This window comes from Sinocyclocheilus anshuiensis, unplaced genomic scaffold (genome assembly GCF_001515605.1).
Source record: "Sinocyclocheilus anshuiensis isolate Anshui unplaced genomic scaffold, SAMN03320099.WGS_v1.1 scaffold1278, whole genome shotgun sequence".
NCBI lineage: Eukaryota > Metazoa > Chordata > Actinopteri > Cypriniformes > Cyprinidae > Sinocyclocheilus > Sinocyclocheilus anshuiensis.
This window is the reverse complement of record NW_015554153.1, coordinates 257,654-281,225: the sequence shown is the minus strand read 5'-3', so window position 1 is coordinate 281,225 and position 23,572 is coordinate 257,654. Positions and strand designations below refer to the sequence as shown.

The 23,572-nt window shown below is 37.5% G+C and overlaps 1 protein-coding gene across 2 annotated transcripts in view; it reads left to right on the top strand.

The window, feature by feature from the left end:
• The window catches only part of tmeff2a (transmembrane protein with EGF-like and two follistatin-like domains 2a), a 62,045-nt gene extending 40,076 nt beyond the window's left edge, over window positions 1-21,969 (top strand). The window contains exons 5-10 of one of the 2 annotated variants that reach the window (XM_016463432.1): window positions 9,553-9,649; window positions 18,174-18,322; window positions 18,633-18,692; window positions 18,799-18,922; window positions 19,919-20,077; window positions 21,590-21,969. In XM_016463432.1, coding sequence (XP_016318918.1) covers window positions 9,553-9,649; window positions 18,174-18,322; window positions 18,633-18,692; window positions 18,799-18,922; window positions 19,919-20,077; window positions 21,590-21,686 — 686 coding nt within the window. In that variant the 3' untranslated portion in view covers window positions 21,687-21,969. Of the gene's footprint in view, window positions 1-9,549; window positions 9,650-18,173; window positions 18,323-18,632; window positions 18,693-18,798; window positions 18,923-19,918; window positions 20,078-21,589 lie in introns of both variants that reach the window. The other variant, XM_016463431.1, reaches the window with a different exon arrangement.
• Window positions 21,970-23,572: the final 1,603 nt, after the last annotated feature.

Genomic DNA, 23,572 nt, shown 5'->3' with positions numbered 1-23,572 from the left:
TCAAACCACTTTTTTCTGTATCCTTATTCTCCACAGCTGAGAGAAAAGCAGAATAAAAAAAGGATTTAGTGCTTCCTTAATGTATGAAAATTGAAAATAACATTGAAAATATAAATGACTTTTGTTCTTATCACAAACAAGACATAGATTCGCCCTTGTTGTCTTTGTAGCAAACCATTTCAGAGACTAAGCTATTTCCAGCCCCAACAAGAGGGAAAATGCAATCATTTTATGGCAGCATCTACTCATTCGCGATTCGTTCCGAGCTCTGACAAATACCTCCGGAGTTATTAATATAGTCAGAGTCTTTGCAGATGAAATGTAAATCTCAGGCAAACATGGAAGGCGTTGAATCAAATGAGACAAAGGTGTACTGGGGGCTATGTGAACCTTCTGTCGCTCAGAAATAAATGTGCTGTTTTAATGTGGGTCATCCTTGGGGCAGAAGGGGATTTCTATTAAAATTTATTTTGAGAAATACAATATAATGATACGGACAGGCTGGGGAGAATGGCAGAGAGGATGGCAGAGATGGCAGAGTAGCAGAGAGGATGAACAGGAATCACACTAGACACAAAAAGATGAGCCGTTCACGGTAATGGTGGGATTATATGGAGATTAGCGCACTAGACGGGTCAGGAGACATTGTGATTGATGAGCCATGGCAGGAAGTGGCAAAATGGCACAAGGTCACAAGAGAAAGTGAAAGAAAACAGCAGAGTTCATTTTGGCTTATATCCATACAGTAGAGCCGAACAGAAGTCACACACAAAGAGATGTTTGAATTTCTTCTGCCAATAGACAGAATGAATTATACCAATATAGTATATGGAGATTTACAGTCCAGGAGATGAGAAAGAAAACGTAACGTATGGAGAGAAAGATAAGACAGAGACATAAGGGAACACTAGAGGCATTTATACAGTAACTTGACTCGTTTTTTCAGAGGCTGCATCTTTGAGTAGTTTAATCCCTTTCCGGTCGTGAATCTAACGAGGACACTATTTTCTGACAATAGTGAGCTTCATTTCTTGAGTGCCACTAAAAACGAACCGACTGCAATCTGTTCTGGTTAAAATCAGTAAAGCATCAACCCTCAGCGGTGCAGAAATACCCATCATAAGAGCAGTCTGCAGCTCCCAAATTACTGTAACTAGCTAAGCCTGAACTCCTTGGAGACAAACCTCAGTGTTTGAAATGTAAACATCTAAGGGCTTGGTTGTTTATAGAGCTTTCAATTCTTAAAGGCTCATTTATCCTGGGATGCATCTGCAAAATCCGCTGAGGTTGTTGGTTTGTTTGACTGTCTTTGAATAGAACGTGTAAAGGAGCAAAGAGGAGCTCCGCTGGGCTTGAGTCTAGAGTTTGTGCTGGAGCTGGAGGTGTTTTGGAATGAAAAAGATGTTCACATTTCTTTGTTGATGCACGTAACATGGTAAGGCTTATTTTTGGCTAGAAGCATAAGTGTTATGCTAGAAGCATTTGTTTTCCAGTTTCTTAAGATGTTTGCAGCTGGTTTAGGAGACTACTAGTGATTTTCTGACTTAGATCTTGTTTAAAATTTTGGTATTTTTGCGTTTCATGTGTTCTGATCACAAATGGTTAGCTGTAAATACAGGTGCCACTGGGGTCTAAAGTGATCAGATCACTCAAACTGCATTGTGTGTGAGAAATATGCGAGTACATTCACATTTATAGTGTAATGCTAATGCACCTGGATAGTGAAAGACTGCCTACTCACATCAATCAATCAGTATACTTAGACCTTGCTTATGTCATTTACACTTACATTTAGTCATTTAGCAGATGCTTTCATCCAAAGTAACTTACAAATAAGGACAATAGAAGCAATCAATACTAACAATACTAAGAGCAACAATATGTAAGAAAACAAGTAGATAGAATAGAAAAAGAATAGAGAACGCTAGTGTTAGAGGGTCCATTTTAAATAAAAAGAAAACAAGCAGAATAGAAATAGAATAGGGAGTGCAAGTGTTAGAGGGTCACTTTTTTTAAAAGAAATAAAAAAGAAAACAAGCAGATAAAATAGAAATAGAATAGAGAGTGCTAGTCTTAGAGAGTCAAGTGTAGATTGAACAGATGTGTTTTTAGCCATTTCTTGAAAATGTCCTGCTTTTAACGATCCCTTTAAAGAATTTTAGAGAAATGCATATACATATATTGTACATGTACATGCATATGATACAGTATCTGTTTAAATAATTGATTTTTAAGGATCTTTTTAGGTACGTTTTAGTTGATGTTTCTTTTTATCTTCTTCTAGCGTAGCTTAAAAGAATAGCTTCTTTTAGTTTACTTTTTTAGCTTTTTTTGCAAAGATATATTTTAAACAGTTAATTTATACGGCTCTTTTTGTTTTATTTTTATGTTTTTCTTTTAAAATAGTTTAAGTACTTTTTAGTAAATTATTATTTATTTTTTTTAAGGCTCTTTTTGGTGAATGTATTGTTTTAAATAATTTCTTTGTAAGGATCTTTTTAGGTTCTTGTTAGTATCATTTCTTTTTCACAACTTTTATATATTTCTTTTACTGTTTATGTATACTGTATTTTAATTAGTGTCTTTTAAGACCATTTTTTACTTTTTAGCTTAGGTATATTTTTTAAATATAATTTTTTTTAATGTATCTTTTTAAATTGTATTTAATGTACATTTTAGTAAAGGTACCTTCAAGTCGATTCACTCAATTCTAATGTGTAAAGGTTCTCCTCACTGACGTGAGATTGCTAAGTAGGAAAATCTCTTGTGAAAATGCTTTCATTTGCTTTTCGTTTGTGCATTGGCTGTTGGGTGTTACAAGGTCCCTGGTGGGCACATGTTGTTAAAGGCCAATATCTAAATTTGGTTTAGGTCTCTGAGCAATGAATCCATATTCCTTTGAGTTGAGAAATGACCTTTAACTTGAAAAAGAAAAACAGAAAAACTAGTTGTTGTTCTACTGAGGTGGAAAATCTCACGTCGTCCTTACTAAATCATTCATCGTCAAATGAGTTCATAAGATCTGCTTCAGGGAAAATAACATTGCTCTTTTATAAATAGACAATCAGAACAAAGTGAATGAAACATAGCATTTTTATGTAAGAGAACATATTAAACTAATTCTGTCATATTTTACGCAGTCCTCTCTGGAATAGCCTTTAGCAGCTAGCTCTTGTTTACCAGCAGCTTGCTTTGCTCTACTGATTTGGATCTTTTCTAAAGATCAGCGGGTAAAACTGGAGTGAAAGATTGGCACTGTGGTGCCAGTGGGATTAGCGGGGCTCGGTGGCAAAGACTGGCACCCACAGTGCTGGAACATTTCAGCTGCTCTCTGTGCCACCCCACGCTGTCTGGGAGTTTAGATGGAAAGACAAGGTGCCAGGATCTTGCTGCTCGGACAGTCACAATCCACTGCAGCAGGGGATGTGCTGTAGAAGAAAGGAGAATTTAATAGGGGGCTTAAAGAGTATTTGATATAAATCATGTAATATTTTATGTAAATCTACATCAAATGTTTTATTCATATAATTAAAAAGAAAACAAAAATGTTGTAAGTGGACTTGAGCAAAATGAACTGCATGTTTGTTCAAATTCCAGATTTATCAATATCAGTTTTTTTCCCATCCTTCTTATATCTTAAGTACAGAATTTAGGAATGCACTATGCATTTATTGGTACCATAATAGTTATTGCCTGACATATATTTTTTGTATATTGCAGTATTTTATGTAGATATTGAATATTTAACTTTTGCATGCTCATTTTCGTCTATTTCCTTGCCTTCATTTAGTGCTTAATTCAAGTTAATATTTAAAAACACTAATAATTTAATAACACTGTTTAATGCACTATTAAAAATAAAGGTTCCAACAGGAGGTTTCTGCAGTGGAAGAACCATTTTGGGTTCCCCAAAGAAACTTTTTTCTTAGTGTAATGACCATTTTAATAATCCAAAGAACCTTTTTATACTGTCAAAAATCCTTTGCTCAATGGAAAGATTCCATGAATGCTAAAGGTTCTTCGTGGAACCTTTAATGGAAATAAAGAACTTTTATTTTTAAGACTAATATTTTGCAAATCTCTGCCTAAATTCACTAGCATTTAAGACAATTGATTTTAGTTCAAGTCTGTTATTTTTTTAACACAACAGTATTATGTGAGTATTTTTCCACAGCTAGGCATGTAAGAAATCCTTACAAAACATTTTTATTTTTAATCTGGGGCATTTTAGAGTCTAATATGAGATTGTGGTTTAGGGAAGGTCATTTGGTGGGTAAAGCACTAGTTGCTGTGGCCACTAATGCGAATGTTCATTTCAGCCTCGATCCTGGTCAGATCCCCTCATCAAGGCCAGCTTCTTAGCTTGCAGAAAGTGACACTTTATTGACTGCCCATCGACCGCTTAGCTGCTGGAGATGGTTTTTTTTCTGTCTCTTTCTCTCTGTCCCTTTGTGTTTTTGTCTCTCTCTGTCTCTTGTTTATGTCTCTCATCATTCATCTGTTTTCAAACGCTCTCCGTCATTGTCGTGTTTACTTTGTTGTTTTGTTTCTTTCATTCTTTCTCCGTGCTACATACCACAAGCGCCATTTGATGTTTTCCTCACATTTCTCATCATCCTCAACTCTTCATCTCTTTTCCTTCCCCTGCACTCTTCTTCCATTATATATGTGAGAGCGGCTCCATCACAAGTGTTATTATGGGTGCCATCAGGGGCAGATCATAGTCAGAGCCGGAGATCAGCACACGTGTTAGTTTGTGTGTGAATGTAAGAGGCTCTGAACCTCACAGCACTTCTCGTGGGAGAATAATGGAGAGCTTTAGAAACGGTACAGCTGTATCAAATGCTAGTGAAATGGTGCTCATGTATTGGGTGTACATCTAATGGACAGTATATGTGATTCTTTCTGAGTGGTATGTTAAATGTATGTGTGTTTATTTTACACGGTTGACCCACGGTTGCAGTGTAATGACCCAGAGTGAAACTGATTCGTAGATCGTCTGCTGGGTCTTTTAGCTCTCAATGGAAGACTTTCAGTGAGCAGCACTTAATCTGGTCAAAGCTGGAAAAAATTAAGTTTTAAGCCCTAATTCCTTTCCTAATTCTTCTTCCCTAATCCATCGAAGAAGGGCAGCCCGTTTCGGGCCTCCTTTCCTGAATTTCACACATTGGCTCTTACTTCTCTTGCCAATTCAAACCCTCATCTGGCTTTCAAAGCGCTCTCCAAAAGCTGTCAAGCAGTGGAAGAAAAGGGCCTCGGGAGCACTCCACAAAATTAGACACCTTCGCTCTGTGCCACCGTCGTCAGCGGATTGCTGTAATTACATGCGCAAATGGGTCATTGGCAAGGTCTTCTATGCTGTCAGGTGTGGATTGAAGAGGCAAAGTGCCAAAGGGGTTATACAACATGCATTTTCCAATGGCACTGGGACACTCAAACAGCCTTATTTGTGTGAAGTAGGCTTTAATGGACCCAGTGTGGTGAAGGCTTAGTTGATGACCACATTATTAGAGCATTGAGAGCCTTGTACCGTATTTATGGGACAAGTTTGCAGGTCATATGTCAAAATATACATCCTTACAAAATGTTTAGACATTTATTACATTTTTAAGGATTTTTAACATACATGTTAAGAGTATTCAACTACAAAATGCTCCATCAAAAATATGAGTTGTCAAGTCCTCAGAAAGTAAAATATTAAGTTACCAACAATGGTATTAAAAAATATCCTTTTGGATTGAGCTCTAGTCGATTGCTAAAGCACATCCCTAATTTTGTGGCACAAACACTTTGTGACAAACAGTGCACCATATAAAAAGCCATAAGCAATGTGTTGAAACAGAACACCCATAGCGTCATTCCATAAATTTAGAAATCATTGCCAGGAAAAAAAAAAAGTCACATTACTGCAATACAAAAGGAGGAACAAGGCAATTTTCATCACTCTGGAGATTCTCTTGAGGAAGTAAGATGATTTTGTGGCTCATGCGTAAAACTTAAATGTCACATTCACCATGTACTGTAGAAGCGGCATCATTAGCTCGTGGAGATCAGTGGAAATCCAAAGATCCTCTTTCAGGCTATCATCTTTCCGCTGTAAGCATTATGCTTCCTACATTCACTATTGATTCAAAGATGTAATGTGTCCTCTCCATCTGTGGAGATTCACTTGACCGTTGTGTCCCTTAAGAGCTCAGCGTGTTCTTGTGTGGTGGCATCTCTTCTGGGAGTTATGGATGCAGGCTTTTCTTTCATTACATGTTGTTTTTTTTTTTTTATTGTAGACTAATACAACATTGCATTATAGTAACATTGTATCTTCAAAATGCAAAATAATATACATGATATAATTTGACCTTTTAGAGTCCAGGGAGAGCTTTCTCATTATTCTCTTTGTTTACGCAACTGTTTAAATGTGATGTTCAAAACCCCTTCCATTTCACAAATGGTGTGTGTGTGTGTGTGTGTGTGTTAATCTGAGCTGCTTTTCACTAGATGACCCTGGAGTTACAGTATCATCCATCCATCCATTCAGTCATTGTGTGCATTGCGATAAATACCACTCAAAAGAATCAAATGGAATTCATTTCCATCTCATGCTTATATATGAAACAAAACAATTTATTTTGTGCAAATGGGGTAAAAAATAATGTACTCTGTAGAACAATCGTATTTATAAAGCAAAGCTAAGTTAGATCATATCTGTTAGATAATAGGACTCTTGAGGTTTTCAGTGAATTTGTCTTTTTAATACTCAATTATGTACTAAAAATAAACATAAAATAAGAATTGATAATGGGGTTAGAAAGCATTTATTTGTCTGTTTATGGTTTTAATCTTTTTATGTTTTTTTGTTAGTTTATGATTTTTTTTTGGGGGGGGGGAATCTAATCTTGTTTTTCTTGTGCTTTTTCACACACTACGTGGAAAACAAGTTATTCTGGAATACAAAATTTATATATTTGTTCCATTGATTTAGCTAAAACTAGGAAACAATTTTTTTTTATATAGTTACAAAATATACAGTGGGTACGGAAAGTATTCAGAACCCCTTAAATTTTTCACTCTTTGTTATATTGCAGCCATTTGCTAAAATCATTTAAGTTAATTTTTTTTCCTCATTAATGTACACACAGCACCCCATATTGACAGAAAAACACAGAATCGTTGACATTTTTGCAGATTTATTAAAAAAGAAAAACTGAAATATCACATGGTCCTAAGTATTCAGACCCTTTGCTCAGTATTTAGTAGAAGCACCCTTTTGATCTAATACAGGGCTGCAATATAACAAAGAGTGAAAAATTTAAGGGGGTCTGAATACTTTCCGTACCCACTGTATATAGTTATTATTATATATTATATATAGTTAAGAAAATATTTTCTATCTAGTCTCTTGGTGCTATTTTCACTTCACATGTGATCTCAGTTCATATACAGCTTCTCTGACCCAGACTGGAATGCTACGCTCATTCTTGCTACATATTTGTTGTGAAGGTCAGTTTCCATACACTGTGCAGTAGATGGGTGGCTTCATTCATCATCTGTCTGACAGCCCATGTTGTGCCCTAAATCCACCCCCACCTTTCTCCTTCGTTTCTGCACAAGTAGGTTTGTCCCATTAAGAGCCATTTTCTTGGACACTCACCATCTGTCTTCTGTTCATTTGAGTATCTCCTTTCCTTCCACCATTTACAGCAAAACCTATTCCTCTGCTCAGTGTGTGCTCAGATTGCTACATTTGAATGTTTCATAACCTTAAATGTCTTTGCGTTACACATGAAAAGCACTTTAAAGATTCTTCATTAACAACAACAACAAAAGACTTTAGATTTCTGTAGACATTATCCACAAAAAACAGATATATTAAATCAATCATTGACCTTGGGTTTTCGATATTCACAAACAGGGTCAGAAGCAGGATCTTTTTGGCAGCGGTTGCAGATGAAAAAAGAGGGGGTTGGTGATCGACTGTGTTTCTGGTCAGGGAAAATCGATTCAGAGGGTCCGTCTAACCGGGAGATGGAGATAACTGTTAGTGCCCCTTCCCTCCGACACGTTTCTCATTTCCACACCCTTGGGTCCATGCAGACACACCTCAGGGAGAAGCTGGGTGCTGAGGAATCATGATGCTGGACATGAGATGTGTTTAGAGCAAAGCTTGTAAAATTAATGTTAGCCATTGTGTTCACGTTAACAAAATAAAAAATGATCTTAAACTCATAGTTTTAGAAGAACATGCATTTATTTGACTTTTTTCCCATTGATTTGATTTGTACTTTTTGTTGACTCGTCGGTTGTCTTTTTTGCACCTTCCAGACAGTCTGTGTATTAGTGGTGGGTATTGTTTAGTGACTCATTCTGCATGTTACATTGTTACGACAGTAGGTGTCAACAAGTTTTTGAATGAGCCTTTGAATTACTCTCTCGAGTGATTCATTCATGTTCTTGAGCAAAACAAGTGGTTGACTTTAAGAGTGAGGCATTGAATCATTCACTGAAATTTTCAAAATTTTGATTCATTTAAAATAATAACTCCAAGACAAAACACATAACTATGAGTGAATTATTCACTCAAAAGTTGTCAGAACACTGACTGATTCAGCAACGAGACACAACAGTTGATTCTGTAACTGTTTTCATTTTGACGCCAAATTACTAATTTAGAATAATTTTCACTGGCGGAGCACTATAACTGGAACTATTGTGTTTAAGATGCAAGTTACTTAATATTAGCTTTTTTAATATTATACTGTTAATATTGACAGATCATTAAACTATTGTATAAAAGCAGCTGTACTGTTGGTCTAAATATTCAGGACAACAGCATTCTCATGTGATATTGTTAAATTAAAACAGTTTGGCATTCAAAAACACTGAGATTCATTTCATTTTTGATTCATGAATGGACACGGTGTCAGTGCAAAGTTTGCATTTGTTTTTGTCATCTACACCAAAATTAAAAAAGAAAGAATCAATAGAGCTGAACAGTGACTAAAAACACCTGTGACTTAAACATTGTTCTTTGCACTGAAGTGTAGTATATTTTATTTGTTCTTGTTCTATCTTTTCTTACTTTTATCTGCCTGCCTTTCTTTTCGGTCTAAGTTTTAAAAATAGCACCTCATAATGGAGGGTCAAGATCTAAAGGGGAACGATGATCCTCCGAGGAGGAGACGTAATTTAAATTCCATGGCGTACGGAATTGCTTTTCCCCGTCCACTGATGAGGGCAGATATGCGATAGCGAGGGGCTTTAAGCTTCGGCTCCTGGGAAGCCTCTATCGCCGGGTAGCAGGAGCGGCAAATCAGAAATCATCATGATGAAATGAGGGGCGAGGCTGAGGAAAGATCAGTGGGGGATTTGAACTTCTCATGAGAGCCAGAGACAAAGACTGAATGAGAATTATGTCTGTCCTCTGTCTCTCCGTCTATTTATGAATGTTTGTGTGGGAGAAAGAGATGGCCTGTGATTGCCTCCTCATCTTGACCTAAGTAATATTTGTCAGACCTTTGGTAGCTTATGCTGTCTTGTCTTTATGTATCCAAGCAGGGAACGAGGGTTCGGCGGAGAATGGACAGAAGGAGACATCCACCTGTGACATTTGCCAGTTTGGGGCCGAGTGTGATGTGGATGCTGAAGATGTTTGGTAAGCACAAAAACAGCCTGTAGGAGAACTAATATCACAAGAACGGAATTAAACAAGTACGATGCCATAATTTTTTAGTGAATTTAAATACAACTTGGTTGTTTTAAAGGGACAGTTCACCCAAAAATGAATATTGTCATTATTTTCTCACCCACATATCGTTCCAGACCTGTTTGACTTTATTTCTTGGCAAAACACTAAAGTAGTTATTTTTAAGAGAGGTCACACTGCTTTATTTCATACATTGAAAGTGGATGGGGACAAAACAAAGGACAAAAATGCATGATAACAGCACTCTGTGTACTATATACCAAGTGCTCTGGAGCCGTATTAAATTTGAGGAACAGACTGAAAGTCATTATTCATAAAATTCTTGCCTTGAAAATCTTCCTTGATAGTCATGGTCTTTATTTCTCATTAGTGTCGGCAAGTCTCTTATGTTCACCAAGGCTGCATTTATTTGATCAAAAATACGTTATAAAAAAAACAGTACTATTATTGTGAAATATTATTACAATTTAAAATAACTGTTTTCTATTTGAATATGTGTTTTAAAATTTATTTCTGTGATGGCAAAGCTGCATTTTCAGCAGCCATCACTTCAGTTTTCAGTGTCACATGATCCTTCAGAAATCAATCAAGGAACATTTCTAATAATATTTTTGTAGAAACCGTGATACAGGTTTTCAGGATTCTTTGATGAAAAACAGCATTTGTTTGAAATAGAAGTATTTTTAACATTATAAATGTCTTGACTGTCACTTTTGGTCAATTTAAATCATCCTTGCGGAATAAAAATATTAATTTCTTTAAAAAAAAAAAAATCCAGTGTCTAAACTTTTGAACTTTTTTTTTTTTTTCCAGTTAACTGTTTCTTTGATGTGAATACTTTCTCTGGTCAGTAACAGACAGATTGTTTTAGATTGATTGGTGCTGTCAGTAGCAGGATATGGAATATGGGACACTGGGTCAGTATGGGATATTTCTCATACTTCAACGAATCTCAGTTCTTTTAATATGAACTTTAAGAACTTGCCCAAAATAAATGAGCAAGAAACAAGGCCAATTATGACAGTTTCATCATTGCTGATAAATGGCCGCTTAGCTTCGGCGCTCCAGCAATGAGAACTCATTAATATTCAATACAAAATAAGCAGAAAACCTCAACATCCACTATGTTCTTCTAACAACATCGTCATGCTATATTCAATGAGAAACGTTTATTATTTCTAGAGAATCTGTTTGAGTTGTAAACATGTGAAAAAATCATTACTCGTATGATATATTTAAAAACCACCCGTGGATGTGGAACGGAGGTTTTCATTGCCCTGGGCGTCAGTGAACAGCTCAAACTGCCAGCAAGAGTGAAGGAGACTACCCTTTAATCTTAATAGAAGAAGGCCTCTCTTCCTCCCTCCTGCTTATCTCTCTCAGGGTGTCTGAAGGGAATTACATGTCGGCATTGGCAAAGACAGCCTGTAGATTCACTAAAGATTCAGCAAGCACTGGCTGGAGAGCCGGGGTGTTTGGAGGCATCAGAATGAAACAGCCCAGCCTCTCCCTCCTCAGAGATATCAGCACGATTTGAGGCATTTATGCCCGAGTCGTAGAGATGGTCCCATGACAGGACCCGCTCTGATACACTTGACTGCAGATGACTCACTCACCTCACTGTTCCTCTACCAAAAACACTCTACCTCTCTCAGCAGCCCTTCTTTTTTTAGTCTCGCTCCATTTTCCCATCTTCCTGCGTCATTTGAAAGGATTACTGAAAAAAATTAGATGAGCGATTATAAATAAAATCAATCCTATAAGCTGCATTAATAACATGTCTGTGTGTGTTTGTGCACTGATTGTGTGTAGTGACAAGCACCGGATTTGTTTGGCTGTTGTTTAGGGCCCTAGTCACTGATTGTGTTTAATAGAGAGAGTAGAAGAAGATAGAAGTATTATTGATTTCAGTAAATTCGCTAAAATAGGACGCATACAATACCTTGCACACACAAATATCGTGTAGTATAATCTGTTTCAATTACAATGAACCATTTTCAATTATATTTTTAACATGGAATGAACTGTTTATTTCTAATCAACATTTCTCACACCTTTGAGTTTGACGCAAGGCATTCTTGGAATGTCTGGAATTAGGGCTGGTGTTGGTCAGTATTACTGATACACAGTATGTGAACAGAGATAGACACACACACAGATACTATAATCTGGTTATGGTTGGCATCTGTTGGTGCAGTGTGAATTAGCCTATAGATAGACAGGCAGACAGATAGACAGTCTTAATTATCATTTTAGGATGTTTTCAATTCGCAGGCTGAAAATCAGGAATCGCAATATGGCCTAATGTGATTATTAAAATTCAAAAGGTTATGACTTAATTCAATTAATGTGAGTGTTACAGGCCCCGGGCTGAGGGACGTGTTGGCAGATTAGAAAGTCCCTGTAAAAACAGGAAAATTGCTTTTTCCTTTTCAGCCATAGTTCGGAGCATCTGTAGGAGAGTCCGGTTAAACCTCTCGGCTGGGTTCCCTTGAGGATGATATGGAGACGTTCTCGAGTGACGCACTCCAGCCAGTTGTCGGAGATTCCGGAAAAGCTCGTTCTCGAACTCTCTGCCCTGGTCGTGATGCAGCCTTCCCGGGTAGCCAAATCGAGGGATGTAGTCGTTAAACAGCCGCTCAGCTGCTGTCCGTCCAGACTTATTTCTCGTAGGATACGCCTGAGCGAATCACGTGAAATGATCAACGACTACTAAGATATACTCATATCCACCCTGACTCCGCTCCAGGTGCAGATAATCGATGCAGACAAGTTCCATTGTAAGCTGGATGTTATACTCCCCATGGGTGCTCGAACATGTGTCATTGGTTTCTTTGTTTTGATGCATGGACATCTTTTGGTAATATACTCCTCCACTTCTCTCTTCAGATGAGGCCAGTAGAACCTCTCCCTCATCAAGTGGATTACTCTTTCTTGGCCTACATGTCCCATCTTGTCATGCAGGTGTTCCAGAGCAAGTTGTCTATACTTGGTTGGGAGCACAAGCTGTTTCCTTCCAGCCACATGCCGATACAAACATCCATCCTCCATAGACAGTTTACTCCACTCTCTTAAGAGTTTCTTGGCTGGGCCTCTCATTCCTTTCCTCCTGTCTTCATCCGGCATCTCATCCATCTCTTTCATCTCCAGTATCCTAGAGATCCCTGGATCATCCCTTTGAGCTTTCGCAAGTTCAACTTTGCTTACTGGTGGCAGCAAGGGAATAGGGGAGGTTTGGTCCACGTTTGTGTGAGCTATATTGAGTGCCGCGATCCACTCCACATCCTTTCTCCTGGCGACATGAGTCCCATCCCAGACCGCTCTCTTATCACCTCTAGTGACAGGTCCTCTGTGCACTCCACAACATATTTTTCCACATCCAGAGGAAGGCGTGATAGCATGTCGGCATCAATGTTCGCTTTGCCAGGTCGATGTTTGATATCAAATCGAAAATCAGACAATTCTCCCACCCAACGATGGCCTACTGCATTCAATTTTGCAGTGCTCATAACATAGGTTAAGGGATTGTTGTCGGTGTAGATGGTAAAGTGAGGGGCGTAGAACAGATAATCCCTGAACTTCTCGCATACCGCCCATTTTAATGCAAGAAACTCCAGCTTCCCACTATGCAGTCGGTAGTTTCTTTCCGCTGGAGAAAGGGTTCTAGAGCCATACGCGATGACCCGCAATCTTCCATCCTGGTAAGCCTGGGGATTTACAAGCATGTCAATCAGTCGGTTGAGTGTTTTCTGGTGCTCACTTGTCCATTCTACTAGTGTCCGAGAGGGCATTTGGGGACCCTTTCTCTTTCTTTGACTGTTCTGTTTTGTTGTTGTCCCTGACTGAGTTTGGAGTAGCTCATAGATTGGTTTTGCCACTCGTGAGAAATCTTGAATGAATGGGCGATAATACCCGAGAAATCCAAGAAGTCTCCGTACCTCTCCCACTGTCTGGGGTAGCGCAACACTGCTCCTGGGAGTTCTCCGCTCATTGCCAAAATAAGAGTCATCCAGCTCATTTTCAGAATAAGAGTCCCGGTCTCACTCAGCAATAGACAATGACTCACATTTAACTGTTTTCAGCTTCCCATTACATTCAACATATCAACTACATGTAAAATGAAAACAATATAAGAAAAATTAACTTTTTCTTCCAAAATCACAATACCCAAAATGTGTACATACTTTAGGGTGTCACATGAGCACTGCACGTTCAAAGTCAAGACGTGGCACTTTTGTGGATGTTTGTAAGAGTGCATATTATATCTCCCTCTTCTTTTTTTTAGCAGCTGAAAGTAGTAAAGAATAGACATAATAAATGAGAGTCCCAGGCTGGTTTATATTTAAAGTGCCCCTATTATGGATTTTTGAAAATTATTATTATTTTTTTTTTTCAAAAGATTGTATAGGTTTGACCTGTGTTTACATACAGTATTTATTTTATTTGTGCAGGTCTTAAAAAGTCTTAAATTTGATTTTAAAAACTCTTCAGATACTGTAGACAGACAGACAGACAGACAGATATTGGATTTCGCCAATACTGTAATACTATGGTTAAAGAAAGGCAATAAACTGGTTATTTTTCCAATTATATGTTAAATAATGTTCTTAGTCTATCCTCCTTGTGGTGGTGGTCCAGGGAGGAACTATGAGAGTTTATATTGAATATATGTTACAAAAAATAAAAATCATAATACAGAACTTTTCATTATAACCAGCTCGAAATACACCAAGTCTCTTGTTTGGATGGACCGATGGATGGATGGATGCAATTGCAACCAAGTTAGCACTACTAATCTAAATCAAACATTTGAAACCTTGGGATCAAAAAGCCAAAACTCCTCATCTATCCTCATCAAACTATCAAAGATACAAAACAGAGACTTATCCTCACCAAGTACAGACTCAGTCATCATAATCCTGCTATTGAGATAGAGAGAGAGAGAGAGAGAGAGAGAGAGGGAGACTAAAGTGTGTGAGTAAAGAGCAGCTGGACAGACAGGAAGCCCACAGGCCATGTTGGAAAAGTTTAGATAACAGAGAAACCACATGGCTCTTACAAATCAATAAGACATATCCCCTCACTCAACAAGATAAACACACTCACACGCATACAGAGGCTATCATACAAACAACCTGAATTTTTAAGGAAATCTCAACCATTCAGTTTGACTCACTCGCAAAGCCATTATTACTTGATTTGCTATCGGAAATCTTTGATGTGTGTGTGCATCTAAGTGAATGTGTGAGTGTGTGTGTTGTTGACGCAATGCATTTGCAGTGTGTGTGTGCCTAGAGAATGTGAGAGGTGACATTAAATATTCATGCTCTCAAGACACATTAGCCTTTATGACCACTACAGACGGTCATACTGGAGAGCAAATGTGTGTGTGTGAGCATTACCAGTGCTTCACAATAAATACATCTCAATATCATTGTGCCTGTTTGTTTTTATCTCACATTCAATGTTCCTGGGGATGTATCTAAATTACTATGCATTACAGATCTCAATTAGCAATAGCAAACAATCAAAGCTGCCCTTGAGTTGACTCCACGCCAGAGTTCAATTCAGTCGACGTCTCTATTTAAAACAGATATTTTTATCTTACATTTGTAGTCACTTTGCATTATTTCAGTAGTGCCAGAATAGAAAACAGCTCCATACGTCACTAAAGCTCACTGGCAGGGTGGAAATATTAAAAAAGAAAGTTGAAGAAAAAAACACATACACAAAAATAATGACAGATTTATAATTATACTGTCGTCTGTTTGCTGCAGCGAGAAGTGACTGGGGACGGCAGTTTAATTGTCATTTCTGCTCAACATGTTCCTGCAGTGGCGCACAGACAACACATACACACTTTAGAGAGAAACTACAGCAGAAACACCTGAACGTTGAAGATGCAGACCATACATTCATGTCAACTCTTTTGGGAAATATGAATATATCAAATACACTCACAGAACATACACAATGAAGACTAGATGACAGGTTTTCGATTCTCTCAGGCAGAAATGAATGACTGGTTCACACACAAATGCAAAGGCTTCATGTGTTGCCGGTCGCAACAAACTTTGTCTAGGATTCTGTGCGTCTTTGTCTCCTCAAAAGAGCATCGCCTTTCATCCATACGCACATAAGCGCTCATTACCATCGTTAATGAAGGTATGTGAATAAAAGCAGCCATGAAAACCAGCGAAGGAACATCAAAGTGTTGGAACTCATCATCATTTCTCATCGTTTGAAAATGGAGTGTTGTATTATTCTCCACTGATGTGTTCGCAGTGCTTTGGTTGCTAAGCCAATCTTCTGTGCAAGTCATTAAGCCCCTGAGATGATAGACTCAAGAATGTGCAATAGATTGAAAATCACTGCAGCATCCAGTTCGATCCTGTCCACATTCATTCCTGAGCTTTCCCTTCCAGCTTCACGCTGAGAAGAGAAGATGAAAAACAGACTTTACTCATTACATTTGCAATCTTGACACCCTTATCGACATTTATAGAGTAGATAGACACATCATAAAAACATTGTTGATGTTGGTGTTAATCTGTTTCTAATGGTAATTCATCCAGCCTCAAGCAAAATGGGCAATTATGTATGTCAGTTAATGTTTATGCGAGGTTGCCGTTCCCGCTGATGCAGACCTTTAGTAAAGGGGCCTGTATTTTTTACCATTGTAATCTGTGTATGTTGCAGGGCTGTAGTCTCGCAGGACGCCTGTGAAAATGCTGAGCTTTTAACACACTCATACATGATGGAGAGGTGTACATTAAAACCATAATGTTCACCCTTTGCAAAACTGGCTTTTACAAAAGCAATTTTCTTGTAGGCATAAAAACAAGTGTTCGTTTGATTGATTGAATCTACCAGCAACAGAATACATAAAATACTTAAAACCGTCCATTCCTGGCAAGTATGTTAAATTTAAATTAAATTTAAATGTAAAATTTAAGTATGTTGTTTGTGGGACAAACTTTTGCTGTGTCTTTATATTTTTCTTTGTTATATTGTATACTTTTTATTCAAATAAATAAATGAATAAAGCAACACAACTGTTTTCAACATTGATAACAAGAACCGTTTCTTCAGCAATAAACCAGCATATTAGAATGATTTCTGAAGGATCATGTGAAACGGAAGACTGGAGCAATGATGCTGAAAATTCAGCTTTGCCATCAATATTTATATTAATATATTTCTGTTATGACAACTCTCTGAGAGTTTAGTAGGCTAAGATACATAGCAGTGTTAATGTGTTTGGTCTTGAGACTTGCTACTGCCAAAACAAATATACAGGTGGAGCTGGGGAAGGTGGAGGGTTTCTGAAGCGTGCTGCAACTGCTACAGTAAGCACTAGCCAAGTATTTTAATGTTGAGCAGCAAGCTCATATTTATAATATTTCACAATAATCAAGCATAGCGTCAGTTCTGGCAGGTCACGTTAGTCAAGCTCGCATCAGCTGACTCTCAGCTGATCCACGTCTACCTATAGGCATACAACGCCTATCTCAGCATTCATATACAAGGTCCTTCAGTATTATCAGCAGCTTTTACGTTTCACAATAGCTAATTACCCTCCTCCATCCCCAGCTCCTCCTCTCGTCCAGTCAGAATCCAGCCTTCTGATTCTCCTTTGAACCAGACTAATTTCTAAAATGTGTACTTTAAATTATTGAACATTAATGATATCTGCAATACATTTATGTTGGTTCTGTTCTGTTTCCCCTAGAGGGGGGTTATCGCTGCTCTCCCTGCTCTTATCCATGCTAGGCTGCATGGATGCACAGGGAGTTCTTGCCCAGAATGAAATCATACAGCCAATCCAAACTGTTTGCTAATTGTCAATCATCTTTGATGATAGTAGTCCTGACAGGATTCTTTTAATAAATTGTTTTAAAAAAGTTATTGCTTTGAATCAATCTAAAACATTGTCCTTTATATTCATATGTACACAAAATTAACATCATAAACCAAATATATATCCAAATGAATCTGTTTTGAACTGAACTTAGAGCTTGTGAATCAAAATTGAATCAGGAAATCTTTATTGTTTCCCATCTCTAGAGTTGTGGTGTAGTGCTTAGATTGAGCCCTGCTGTTCATTTAGCTGACCAGCCTTCTAATCTGCTTTGTGACATTTCTCCACTCTGTTTCCTTCTCTTCTCCCCATCATTTCCAGCCCCCTTTCTCCTAAAATATTAATAAAAAACTGGTAGAAGGCCAAAAAAGGTGCATTATTTCCAAAGAGGCCCTGAAAATATTAATTGAATAGTGAAGTTTTTGCATCAATATCAGGTGTGAAACACCGACTCGCCTCCAGCAATTATTTTGAGTCCCCAGTTTGCATGTTTGAAGTGTTATTCTTAGCTGACAGCTTGATCAAACAAGGTGTGACACTTGTTTAATGATCTTTTTCACGGTCTTTGATTTGTCAGTAATTGGCATTTACTATGCTGTTCTCACGACACAGGTGCGTCTGTAACATCGACTGCTCCCACATCAGTTTTAACCCTGTGTGCGCATCAGACGGCCGTTCCTATGACAACCCCTGCCAGGTAAAAGAGGCATCGTGTCAGCGGCAGGAACGAATCGAGGTCAAGTTCCTGGGTCACTGTCAGGGTAAGAAGAGCAGGTTTATGATTGCTTTATATAATGTATTAATTTCTTACATTATTATGTGATGTCTTCTTCCATTCAATTTGCATTTATATAAGACAACAACAGAGAACACATTTAAAGATGAACAAATCACTATTACATAATCAAGTTCATTCATGTACATATGATCATTAGTCTCTAGAATATAGCAATTTCCCAGATGATATCTTCAAAATGACAATGTACAAATGAAGAGGGGAAAAACAATGTTGTATTATGTAACCAGCTGATCTGTTCATTTTAACATCTGAATTTCGTTTCTATCTTGTAGGCGACATGATTACAGGGACCAAAGCAGGAGATGGACAGTATGCCAGGACAGACTACACAGGTGGGTGTGTGTTTAATTATAAACAGTTGTTTTTAATATATTTGTCCTGTGGTTCTGAAGTGCCCTTGGCTTTTAGCTGTTCTGACCCACTGTGTTTGAATTATAGAGGAGAAGCCTGAGGTTTCAGAGGTGGCGAGAGGGCTGTACATCCCCTGCCCTGAGAACTATAAGAACTATTGTGTTCACGGAGACTGTGAATATCCCAACATGCTCTCAACACCGTCCTGCAGGTACACACACACACACACACACACACAAACTCATGATGTGTCTGATCACGCCAGCGTATCCTGTCTACAAAAATACATTGTGAATCAGTGTGTGTTTGGGCACACACCTTTTGTGAGTGTGTATGTAACACTATATCACAGATCTTTGTTTCCACCTAGTGTTCAAGCCAAGAAAGATCTGTCACATATAAAAAACTGTTTTCCAAACACAGTTATTTTAGTACCATCCAGATATTATTATAGTTTTTATTAACTGTTTGAATTTGTTTGTAGGCTTCCCATTTTAATTTCATTGTGAATTTTAGTAATTTTGTTTTAGTTTTTATTCGGTTTTATTGTGGCCTTAGTTATTTTAGTGCTTTATTTAGTTAAACTAAATGAAAATGAGACATGTTTTCTTGGCAACTAACTGAAATAAAATATGCTTAAGTTTTATGGTCTTAGCTTTAGTTAACTATATATAGATAGATAGACAGATAGTTAACTAAAGCTAAGATCATAAAACTTAAACATATTTTATTGTATACTGTATACTAACCCTGGTCTTTCAATGGTAGTACAAATAGATAGTGTCGTGCCAAAGCTCCAAACGTTGTCCAAAGGTTGATTGTTACCTTTTTTGGGAAATTCAATCTACAAGTCATTTCTACAGATCAAACTGGGACAGAAGAAGGTATTAAACAGGAAAACTGCACACATCAGTTTATTAAAAAATAATTGGCCGCTCAAGTTGTGAAGCTCATATTAAAGTCACCGAAAAACAAAGTAAAGGGTACTAGAGAGAAATGATAAGACAGAACAGGAGAGTCTCCGTGGCAGGTGCTGCAGTAAAACAGCAGGTGTTTCTGAGGAAAGACTTTGAGAGCGAGAAGCACTGCGGTATGTGTGTGTGAACAGAGACTCTTTAAAACAACCTGAATAAATCCACAGAGGACTAAAACACTCGCATCTAATCTAACAAGGATATAACGCCGTGTTTCTTCCTCTTTTCTTCAGCTGTCACTCAGGATTCAGCGGTCCACAGTGTGACACTAAGGAGTATAATGTGCTGTACGTGGTGCCTGGCTCTGGAAAGCTCCGCTATGTCCTCATCGCGTCTGTCATTGGGGCTCTGCAGGTGGCCATCATATGTGTAGTGGTGCTGTGTATCACCCGGTGAGCATAAACACACACCACAGCATCATATCACACACGTTGTGCTACTGCGAAGCAAAGCAGAGGACAGCTACCTCCTGTGTAGATCGCACACACTCACAGCTCTTTATAGAGTGAGAGTTGCTGCCAGCAGGAGTCTGCAGAATAACACACTTTACGCTCCGTGAAAGGTCATTGTCGAAGGGTGTGTGTGTGGGGTAGTGAAGTCTAAATCACTGGCAGCACTAAATAACTCACCCATCTAATGTAATATTTACTTTTCACATCAAAAAAGTGAATGCGTTCAATATGGAGATGTATCATGAGAGATTGTAGAAGTGATTGATGGATTATTAGACCTCAGATAGTCTTCAGTCTATATATACTACCTTTTCAGCAGTTTGGGATGTTTTGTTTTTGTTTTTGAAAGAAATAGATACTTTTATTCAGCAAGGACACATTAAATTGATCAAAAGTGACGGTAACGACCTTTATAATGTTACAAAAGAGTTGTATTTCAAACAATTGTGGTTCTTTTAACTTTCTATCCATCAGAGAATCCTAATAACAAGTATCAGTTTCCACAAAAATATTAAGCAGGAACTGTTTTCAACATTGATAATAATAACAAATATTTATTAAGCACCAAATCAACATATTAGAATAATTTCTGAAGTAATTAAATACAAGAATATATTACATTTTTAAAATGTATTTTAATAGGTATTTTAAATTGTGATAATATTTCGCAGTATTACTATTTTCACAGTATTTATGATCAAATAAATGCAGCCTTGGTGAGCATAAGAGACTTCTTTCAAAAACAGTAGTTCCAAAAACCTGACACTTCTGCACTAAACAAAATTGAACAAATTAGGATTGTTTCTTAAAAAAAAAAATCTAACTCTTACCCCATCTTCCATTGTTTGGACAAATGAGTAGTCCTTTCTGTACTCATGCCATTGGTTGAGCAAATGTTGTATTCAAAGATTGCTATTCCATTTGGTGTCGCTAGTGGCACAGAAATTACCCACTCAAACATATTACACCCAAAATAATGAATAGTGCTGTTGTTATAAGATGTTATGAATAAAATCATAATAGCATTACTTAAAGACTCCAGTCAAAAAGTATTTGTCAGAATAGATTTGTACGGTCCAAAAATATATATACATTATGAATCATTGTTAATTTAGCTTCATTGTCAGTATTTGTTTATTTATTCTCTTCTCCAGTAAAAGAAACAGGCCCCTTTAGGCAAAGAGTCTGTGAGCTGTTGTGCTGTTTCAAGTCATATCAGTGGAAAACTGTGATGAATACTGATGCAGAAGAATGCATGAAACATTCCTTTAAAAACTTTCACTCTCCAAACTCTAAATAAGAAGCTATTTTTATAGCAAAGGCTTTTTTTAAACTCTGAAATATGAGTTTTTTCCTTCCAGGCATTGTTTCGATTAGAAATAACGTAGAGCTGCCTGGTGGAGGCAAGTTACATGTATGATAAGGATGTCCTTTCGCTTCCTTCCTCTGCAGGAAGTGCCCACGGACCAACAGAATCAACCGACAGAAGCAGAACACAATGCACTACAACTCTGAAAACACCCTGCGCGCCTCCACCCGCCTCATTTGAGCCGTGAGCAGAGAATCATGGGAAATGTAGTTTGGACAGAGGACAGAAAAGAAGAAACTCGCTCTCCGTCCCCATAGAGACACTGCGTTCTGCTGGATGATGGGATGGAGGGACGGAGGGCAACGGTGCAGATATAACAGAGGACGATGGGTTCTACACACGATGCCTTGCACCTGTGGCACAGGACACAAACAGAGAATTTTAGGACACCACAATAGGACAAGTCCTGTTATTTGGTTATGTATGGGTAATATTTCCAATAGTTAATTTGTTTGTCTTGATGGGGTCCTTTTTCTGTAATGTAAATAAATAATTTATATCACAAAGCACAGTGTTCTTTTCTTTTTCCTTTTTCTTTTTTGGATGCCATGACTTTTAAAGGATCTGACTTGAGTTTCTAGCGAGGTGATTCAACCATTTCTTTTGCTGTTTTTAATGTTTGGGGTCCCATGAACCTATTCATGTAAAAAATATTGTTTAAAGGTTTCAGATCGGCAACATTTACGATAGATAATTATATATTGTCATAAATTACATTTTAAAATAGAGAACAGTTATTTTATCCTAATAATATTACACAATATAACTTTTTGCTGTATTTTTGATCAAATAAATGTAGCATTGATGAGCATAAGAGGTTTCTTTCAAAAACATTAAAAATAATGGGGCTAATTTTCAAGATTAACTTCTTATTTTCCTTTCTAATAAGACTTTTATCCAATATAATTGTAATTATATATCAATATATATTTGAGTTAAAGTAGCTGAGTTATTATTATTATTTACATTTTTTTAAAGAGAGATACAGAGAATATACTGACCTCTAAAGGTCATGTGGAGGACGGGACCCTTAGGACTAAGGAATTCCGGACATTCCTTGTCTGCAGAAGTTCTTCCTATTTCATCCCTAGACCAGTTCAGTGGAGTCCCTGCACTTCCTGTCCTGTCTGACAGTCTGTGTGCCACAGGGGTAAGAGAGAGCCTTAATTAAAATGAGCATACATTTGTCTGTTTGTGTTCTGCTTCCACTAAACAGACCCTTTATTCTCAGGCTCATGTGTTTTCAACAATGCAGGACGGAATTGTAGCCCTGGTGACTATGAATTTTGTATATGATTTTCTCTTTGCTTTCCATGAAGACTAATAGAGCTCCAGTCAAACAGAACTAAAGTGCAAGAGGTACATAGTAGACATACTTTGCATTCTCAGCAATGCTGAATCAGTTGCCAAGCCACGTGAAGACAGCACTTATCTGATCTGTTTTATTGTATCTCAGTCTCAATGAGAACCATTGCAAGGTTTTGAACCAAATCAGAAATGTATTCCTTTTAGCTTACACTGGATGTCATTTAGCATGCAGTGGCCATTTAACAGTGATTCATTTTTAAACTATAGCCCTGTTTGGGAAGCACTGCTTTAATATATATATATATACAGTGCCGTGAAAAGGTTTTTGCCCCCTTCCTGTTTTTTTTTATTTTTTGCATATTTGTCACACTTAAAAGATTCAGATCATCAAACCAATTTTAATATTACGCAAAGATAATGCAAGTAAATACAAAATGCAGTTTTTAAATGATAATTTCATTTATTAAGGAAAAAAAGCTGTCCAAACCTACCTGGCCCTACGTGAAAAATTAATTGCCCCTCCTCTTAAATCATGAAAGAACTGTGATTAACCACATTATTTTAGAAAGCTGAGTTAAATTTCACTAGCCACACGCAGGCCTGATTACTGCCAGACCTGTTGAATCAAGAAATCACTTAAATAGAACCTGTCTGACAAAGTGAAGCATGCTTAAAGAGCAACACATCATGCCGCGATCTAAAGAAATTCAAGAACAGATGAGAAACAAAATAGTTGACATGTATCAGTCTGGAAAGGG